The sequence below is a fragment of the Mesitornis unicolor genome, unplaced genomic scaffold (assembly GCF_000695765.1).
Source record: "Mesitornis unicolor isolate BGI_N332 unplaced genomic scaffold, ASM69576v1 scaffold33661, whole genome shotgun sequence".
Classification (NCBI taxonomy): Eukaryota; Metazoa; Chordata; class Aves; order Mesitornithiformes; family Mesitornithidae; genus Mesitornis; species Mesitornis unicolor.
This window is the reverse complement of record NW_010162306.1, coordinates 664-9,199: the sequence shown is the minus strand read 5'-3', so window position 1 is coordinate 9,199 and position 8,536 is coordinate 664. Positions and strand designations below refer to the sequence as shown.

At 53.5% G+C, this 8,536-nt stretch overlaps 1 protein-coding gene across 1 annotated transcript; it reads left to right on the top strand.

The window, feature by feature from the left end:
- Positions 1-116: 116 nt before the first annotated feature.
- LOC104547768 (histone H3.3) lies at positions 117-1,327 on the top strand. The gene is made up of 3 exons (XM_010193586.1): positions 117-296; positions 380-533; positions 630-1,327. The coding sequence occupies exons 1-3, from the start codon at positions 169-171 to the stop codon at positions 756-758; spliced, it is 411 nt and encodes a 136-aa protein (XP_010191888.1). The 5' UTR covers positions 117-168; the 3' UTR covers positions 759-1,327.
- The last annotated feature ends 7,209 nt before the right edge of the window (positions 1,328-8,536 follow it).

Genomic DNA, 8,536 nt, shown 5'->3' with positions numbered 1-8,536 from the left:
GGCAGCTCGACGACATCTGCCGCTTCTGGGACTTCAGAGGATTGGACGTGGAGCGGGTGGAGAGGCGACGACGTTATCGCCGGGCCTGGCGTGTTGTGCTGCTGCGGGGAACGGGGAGAGCTGGGCCCCGTGTCACGCGTGCCTGTCTCCGTAGGTAAGTGAAGAAAAATGGCCCGTACAAAGCAGACCGCCCGTAAGTCCACTGGTGGGAAGGCTCCGCGCAAGCAGCTGGCCACCAAGGCGGCCCGGAAAAGTGCCCCCTCTACCGGCGGCGTGAAGAAGCCTCACCGCTACAGGTAAGGCCACCGGCACGGCATGGCCCGGCGCTGCCGCAGCCCCTGCCCCGCCTCACTCGCTCACTCCCTCCTCCTTCACCCAGGCCGGGCACTGTTGCCCTCCGCGAGATCCGTCGCTACCAGAAGTCCACGGAGCTGCTGATCCGCAAGCTCCCCTTCCAGCGGCTGGGGAGGGGAATCGCCCAAGATTTCAAAACAGATTTGAGGTTCCAGAGTGCAGCCATCGGTGCGCTGCAGGTATTGCTAGCGGCCTGCTGGGCCTTGGCGCTCGCGGTGCTGAGTGTGCTTCGCTGAGGGTTTCTAACAACGTTTCTTCTTGTGCCCTTTAAACAGGAGGCCAGTGAAGCATATCTGGTGGGTCTGTTTGAAGATACAAACCTGTGTGCCATCCATGCCAAGAGAGTCACCATCATGCCCAAAGATATCCAGTTGGCTCGCAGGATACGGGGAGAGAGGGCTTAAGTGAAGGCTGTTTTTACGGTGTTTTGTAGTAAATTCTGTAAAATACTTTGGTTTTAATTTGTGACTTTTTTGTAAGAAATTGTTTATAATATGTTGCATTTGTACTTAAGTCATTCCATCTTTCACTCAGGATGAATGCTAAAAGTGACTGTTCACATAAACCTCAGTGATGTGAGCCTTGTTGCTCAGGAGTGACAAGTTGCTAATATGCAGAAGGGATGGGTGATCTTTCTTGCTTCTCATGCATGTTTCTGTATGTTAATGACTTGTTGGGTAGCTAAACTTGTAAGGTACTAGAATTGATATAAATGTGTACAGGGTCCTTTTGCAATAAAACTGGTTATGACTTGATCCAAGTGTTTAACAATTGGGGCTGTTAGTCTGACCATACATCACTGTGATCAAATGTGGACTTTTTCAGAGGGTGAAACTACAAGTCTTAACCACAGTGTAACTTACAGTTTCCTAAAAACGTAAACCTGGCAGCTATAGAATACACTGTGCATTTATAATAGCTATTTTATATATTGTAGTGTCAACATTTTTAAATTAAATGTTTTACATTCACATGTGAGGAGTCTTTGTCATTTGGTTTGTATGGGCTTGAAGAAGCTTCCTCCTGGCTCCAGTAGGTGAGCAGTAGATGCCTGTGAGCCTGGGCTGCTGCTGTGGCAACTTCATTTTCTATGTTAACATATGGGAGAACTTGGTCACCCTCAGAGGTGGGTGTTTGGAGGCTTTCTGGGGCTTGAGTCATTGCTCTTAGTCAGGGACAGCAGAGCTGAGCCCTCAGCTGTGGGGCAGAGGAGGCACAGCCTGGCAGATGGGCTTCTGCCTTTGTATGGGGCTTTGGGTTTGGCTTTTGTAAAGCTTAATAGCTTATTGTGTCAGGTGCAACTCTAGAAGGTTTGCTTTCTTTCCTCCTCTAGTAGAAGCAGGGGAAGCTTATTTTGAAGTGTGACTGGTCTGCCCAAAGTGATGCCAACAGTTTGTTCCCGGTGCAGTGGTGGGGGGGGTGTGGCTGCAGCCTGGCAGTTTCTGTGGGATCTGGCTGTGTGACTAAATCCCAGTTAATAACAGCAGCAAGTGCTAGCAGAGCAGGATGGTATGGGAGTGGAAAAGCTAATTACAGCACCTGAGAGCATGTGGGCTGCTAAGCAAACTCAAATGGGTGCTCAATAAGATTCTCATTTCCCATCTAAGCTGCTTTAATGAAACGGGATTATGCTTAAACCTTCACTTCAGAATGGCTCTTCAGGCTCTGCAAAGATGGGTCTGGCTTTCTGCAGTGCCTCTGGGAACAGCCAGGCCTTGTTAGGCTGCAGTGGAGGAGAGCTGCTCAGACTACATCTGAAACAGGTAAATAACATTTAAATTTAATTACTAGGCTGACTCTTGGCTCTTACAGAACAGGCTGCACAAGTAAGGCTAGAGTTGGCACACAAGAGTAGTGCAGGGCAGTAGCTTAGCCAGCTCATCTTGATTTACTTCAGTGAAATCAGAAGTGCTATGGCCAAAGCGACATTTTAGGAGAAAGAGCAGCAATGGTTACCGAGGAGCAGGCAGAAAGTCAACACTGGCCCTGGATGGACATGGTTACAGTGCTTCATTCCACAGTGATGGCTTGACAGCAGCTTGAGAACCATCCTGGCTGCTGTTCTGGGAGCCAGTGTCTGCATCACTTGGGCTGCTGGATGGTGAAGGCCTGGGCTCTTATCAGACAAACCACTCTGTCTGCTTAAACCCTGCAGCTGGAGAACAGGTGTTCCTTACCAGATGCTCTTACACAACTTCACCCTTCCCTATGCCACCAAACAGCCCCTGGTTACCCCCATTGTTATATCTGCTACAGAGCTGCTAAAAACATGTTCCAAAATCATCCAAGATTAGGTCTTAAACAAGAATCTTGCTCACTGCTAAACCTGTAAGGTAAGAGATTTCCTTGCATCCACATTGTAAACAGTTGCTTTAAGGGCCTGGATCAAAGTGAAGCACTGTCTCAAGCTTCAGCTGACACTGAGTGATCTCAGGTAGATCTGGCCAGGTCTGTCTTGGTGGGCACAGCCTGGCAAGGGGACATCTGGCAGGGAGGGTCCTTGGTGGCCCAGGAGCCACACAATTTGGGCAGTACCACACAGCTTGCACTTAAGTTACAAAATGAGAATTAAGTGATGGGATTTATGAATGCTTGATTCAGTGCTAAACTGCGGTAGCAGGCTGGGCTCCTGCAGGAAAAGTATGTTTTAAAATAACATTCCTTGAAAACAAGATTTCCTACGCATTCTTAGTGGAAACAATGAACCATCTGGGTATGCCTAGAAGTTGCTTCTTAAAATACTTGGCTAGCAGTTCTTAAAAAAAACAACCAAAAACAAAGAAACAAAAAACCAACAAAAAAAACCCCCACCAAAACAAAACATACAACTCAAAAATGAAACCCACCAATAAACTGTATCAAAGTATCTATTCATCTTAGTAACCTCAACAAAAAGAAATTTAGATCTTGCACGCAGTGGACCAGAATAGCAATTGTTGTTATCCACAACCTCACTGTGATGATAGCTGAAGACATAAACCATTCCCTTACCGATTCTCCTGATGATTTCCTCGCATTCTTGCTCAGAACTGGATGCAAACACCAGGCAGTCGAACGTGCTCCCATCAGGGCTCTCCAGGGAAGTGCTAAAAATGGAAACATGTACATTAGCCGGCAGAGAGAGCAGCTCTGAAAGCCCAGCCCTGGCTTGTAACCACACCAGAGATCCTGCGGCTGCTCTAGATGTTGCTTGTTTATTTTCTAAGACCCTCATCCCTCTACATCACCCCCCCCACCCCACCCCAGGCAGCACTTACGCCACACAGAAGGCAAATAAATTGCTATTGTCGATGCAGCGTCCCACGCAGGAGATCATGGGGTAGGGGTGGCGGCACAGAAGCTGCGCAGGGGACAGGAGGGCAACAGTGTTGGGGGCTGCATTCTGTCCCTGTCATCCCTGTTCCTGGTTTAAATTGGCCCCGTGCCCCCTCCAGCCGGGCTACCCACACCACGAGATCAACAGCCTCGGGAGTCACACGGACCTTGTGTGTCCTTCACTCACCTTGGAAGAGGTCTTCTCCTGTACAAGGACTTCTGCTTCCTTCACATCAAATAAAACCTCCTGGAGGGGGATGGAGGGGAAGAAGCCCTGCTCATCACAGAGTCTCAGCTCCATTTTTGATAAGACACTACAAGAGAGAGCTTACTCAAAAGCAAGAGTAACAAAGCGCAGTCAAGCACAGCTTTTTCAAGGAGTTTTCTCTATGCTGCCAGGCCAAGCAAATCTGAAGCCCACATGAAAAAATATCCCTGGGCAGAGACCACCCATCCCTGCAGTTTTCCCACCAAACCCTTCCCAGGATGCCCTCAGCCCCATCACTCACCCGTGCTGCCAAGCGCCTCTCCAGCACAGCAGGGATGGCCCAGTCCAGCACCTCTTTGCCACCGTACTGAAACAGCGGTAAGGAGGGACTAACTCATGGGCACGTGAAAAGAAACCCAGAAGAGACAGTTTACCCCATGACACCTTTCTGCCCCATCGCCTCACCTTCCCCACACCAGTCCGGCCAAGGTACCGCAGGTTGTAGAGCAGCCTGAGGAGAAAAGGACCGGGGGGCATCAGAGCAAGGACTCTACACACCCTTCTGCTGCTCTTTGTGGGGGAAGATGCTCACAGTCCCCCACCGCCCCCAGGCCATGGGGGCAGCTTTGGCCTTGCAGCCTTGAGCAGAGAGTGAGGATAGCATGGTCACAGGGCTGCCCTGTACTGGGACCTCCAGCCCAGGCACTGGACCTACCTGCCCCCCTGCAGCTGCTGTGGTTCCCCTTCACCCCTGCACCTGGGGCCATGCTGCAGCTGGAAGCTGGGCTCCTTCTCCTTCAGGACCTTCAGGTAGGGCAGCAGGGGCTCGTAGACCCGCCCATCGTGCCACCGCCACCGCAGCAGGCGGAAGCAGAGCGGTTGTCCCTTCAGCTTCTGCAACATGTCGCCAGCCTAGAGGGAAAGTGGGGGAAGCAGAGGAGAAGATGGGGGGAGGAGAAGGGAATATAGAGGGGGCACATGCCAGCCCTCCCTGCCCACCCACCTGTCCGCTGTAGGCATTTCTCAGTGAGCAGCCATTGATCTCGTCAAGGATGTCACCAGCCAGCACCACCTCATCCACATCTGCCTGGCTCTTGCGGAGCACCTCAGTGACAAAGACTCGGCCATCCACGTACCTGGGGGTGCAGTCGAGCCATAGCTCAGCCCCAGGGGCCCAGCCTGGCTCCCCCAGCCCTTTTGTACCATCAGTGAGGTTTCACCAATACACAGAGGAAGGGAAAAACCACCCCAAGTATAGCAGATACTGGCAAGGCTGAGCCAAAGGGCAGAGAAGCAGCCAAAACAGCCCCAGTGCTCTCAACGGGGTATTTATCTCCCCTTTTGGTGGACTTTTGACTGTCATGGACTCTAGATCCCACTGAAGAGTGGAGAGGATGAAGGGCTCCTACCTGAGCACCATCCCCAGCGCTCGGCATGGGACCGTCTCGTAAGTGGTGCACACCTGGAAGAGAGCGGCCAGTGACAGTGGCCCTGGCAATGGCCACAGGACACTCAAGGAGCATAGCCAAGGGCAGGGGGCAGGATGGAGAATGGGTTATTAAATAACCCTGTCTCTGCGTTATTTCTGGCACTGATGCAAAACCAGGGCTTCAGGAGCCCAGGGAAAGGCCGGTCCCCAGCGCCCCAGGCTGGGCTGGGACCATTTTTTGTCCCTGTCCTCTCCTGGGATTCGGCTGTGCCCAGACTCCAGAGGGACAGACGCACAAGATGGACAGGATGGCAACGCAGCGTTGAGCCTTTAACTGGGCGATGAGTGCTCCTCCCTCACCCTGCACGTCCCCACACAGCCGGGGGAGCGCTGCCACCCCTGCCCAAAGCCGCTGCCATTTGCGGCAGCACTTACTGTCACATCGCATTAGCCAGGGACCCGAAACGCGGCCAGTTCAGCCGGGAGCACTTGGTGTTAGAAATGCCCAAAAGCCAGCGGGATCCCAGCATCTGCAGCAGCGCTGTGACTCAGTGCACACCATAACCAGCCCCAAAGCCGCTGTAAGCTTTTTTTGGGGTTTCATTTAGATTAAAAAGGCAGCAGAGGAATGCTCTTCATTTTGAAAAGACATCAAGGCATCCCCGCTGTTCTCAATAAATGTGCCCATATTTCACCAAGCAAAACTAACACGTAATCGGTGTCAGACCAAGGAAATGGGGATTTTTTGGCAAGAAATCAGGGAAAGGAGCATGGGAGAACTTCATTTAAGCCTGGGTACTGCTCTTGCTTGGTTTTACTCCCAGGAATGCTGGGATCCACTCCTGGTGACAGCACAGGCACCCAGCAGGATCCAACCTCAGTGGCAGAGGTGGCTCTGCTGGTGCTGGTGAACCTAAGCCAATTCACCCCTGGCTGTGGCCGGGCAGAGGTGTGTGGCAATCCCTCTCCACCAAATCATTCCTCATCTTCCTCATTTGACTTTTCAGCAAGGGCCAGGTGGCAGAACAACAGCTCTGGGGAGTGATGAGCGCTCACCGGCAGCAGCCAGCTTTCGTCCAGGAAGCTGCAATTCTGCAAACAAAGGAGCGACAGTGCCATCGGTCCTGGTGAGGAAGGGGCTGGCAGCTGTGTGCCAGCCACCACACCAGCCATTTGTCACCGTACCTGCAGGTCCAGGGAGAAATCCGTCTCTGTCCCCACCAGCAGCAGTGAGAGGAAAGGCTCTGCAGAGGGACGGGGATGAAGAGGCCATATCACCGCCAGGTTCCCGGCAGCTACAGCTTCACGGGGACATGGACAAGGTCCAAATAAAGCTATTTTTGGCATCACTAATAAGCCCTAGGGAGTGAGGCCCTGAAAGCATCCCAGACGTGCAGCGCCTAGGCTGCTGCTGGAGGCTCATCCTGGGCTCCTGCTGCTGACACAGGGAGAGAAGTGCTGCAGCTTGACACCTGATTTCCCCAAATTTGGACCAAGGCTCAGAGCAAATGCTGCTGCTGAGCAACTTTCTCTTCATTTCCCCTCCTAAATGAAGAGCAAAGCTGCCCTGGCTCTCCTGCATGAATTTTGCACGGAGATCTGCAATCTGCTCATGCACCAGCAGCACAGGTGATTTATATGCCATCTAGGTACAGGTTTAACGTGGGGTTATTTATCATAATCAAAAGATTAAAGGCTTTCACCCTGGCCTGGCCCCCCAAACAGCATGGCTGCGGATGGAGCAGTGCAGCCTATCAAGGCAACACAGCCATTTACCACACCGAACCCCCTGTGTGACCCCCCGCCTTGCATGGGGTCACAGCCTGGACCAGCCGCCAAGGGCTCCCCTTGAAGCCAGACCCAGACTGCTGGGTCTGCTCAAACCAACATCTTGGTACAGAGAAAAAAAACCACGGAATATGCTTCAGAAGCAATTTTCCTATCCCATGTCACTAAACCCAATCTTAAATGGATTCAGACAGTGTTTAAATATTTACACCCATTTCTCCATCAATGTAGCAGCATATTTAGATTTTTACCAGTTAGCTTAGGAAAAAAAAAAATCACAGTGGACGACTTTCCATCCTCCCCACAGCAGCACAGTGCCGTAACGCCTTCAACAGCCACCCCGGGATGGGTTACATCCCATCGTCTTACCCAGCAGATCTTCATTGCCGAGGATGGAGCTCACCGGGTCATAAAACTGAAATGCAGAGGAACGCCACCATGATGCCACTGTTTTACTGCCCGTTGCCCACCAGTAGTGGCCCCCCCCCCCGTGCTGTCCCCCCAGGATCCGGGGGGTCTGGGCCAGCTGCCGCACAGCTGCTGCCAGTGCCTTCCCCTGCAGAGCCAAGCACAGAAAGTGCCGTCCGCAGCCCTGTGCCGTCTGCACCTTCTCGCAGCTGCCCACTTTCTGGATGAAGACGGAGAGAGGGGTCAGCCTGTTTGGGGAGAGGGGAAGCAGTCTGGGGCTGAAACTTAGAGGAGCACCCTCACTGCACCCAGGGTGTTTGGGACGAGCACATCATGATGGACACCGTCACAGCTCAGCATTTCATCCCCAGCCCGACTCAGAATTGCTCACCTGTTGTCAGTCCCTGTGGGAAGCTGCTCCAGCCAGTGCCAGTAATCCCGTCTTCTGAAGCCCCAGGCTGGCTCGGCGGGAGAAAGGGAGCACGAGTCCCCTAGTCACAGGCACAGGGACGCTGCCACTTCCCATCCGGGCATGCAGGGCCACTCACGTCGGAGCCCCTTGCGCAGGATGCTCTCCAGCAGCTGGCAGAAGGAGGTGAGGTGCGGCGAGGCATCTGTGCAGGGTCCCCCGGCCTCCCTCAGCCGCAGCACCCCACCTACAGGGAGGGAACCATCAGCACCCATGGGTGCCCCAGCCAGTGGAGTGCACCCACAGAAGCAGCTCCGTGCACAGGCCTAGGGGGTATCGCTGGTGCTGCGGGGAGTGCAGGGTGCAACCCACCCTGGCTGCTCACAGCTGCACCGGGAAGGAACTCAGGTGAAGTTCCTTAGAGCCGAGGCCTGGGTACAAGCACCCGACCAGGCAATGGGGCTGGCCCTGCCACGGCGGGCCCCGCGTCCGGTCAAACCGGTACCGGTGTGCAGCGAGGGGCCGGGCCCCCCGGGCAGAGGAAACGAGTATCAGCCCCCAGGAGGGGGCCACGCTCACCTTTAAGGGCGCTCAGCAGTGGCTCCTTCCTGGCCATGGGCTCGCC

What these genes read in the sequence shown, in the direction of transcription:
- LOC104547768 (XM_010193586.1), top strand. Translation starts at nt 169, where the DNA reads ATGGCCCGTACAAAGCAGACCGCCCGTAAGTCCACTGGTGGGAAGGCT. An exon ending in AAGAAGCCTCACCGCTACAG is followed by an intron (nt 297 to 379) that starts GTAAGGCCACCG and finishes TCCTTCACCCAG; the next exon opens with GCCGGGCACTGTTGCCCTCC. An exon ending in CAGCCATCGGTGCGCTGCAG is followed by an intron (nt 534 to 629) that starts GTATTGCTAGCG and finishes CCCTTTAAACAG; the next exon opens with GAGGCCAGTGAAGCATATCT.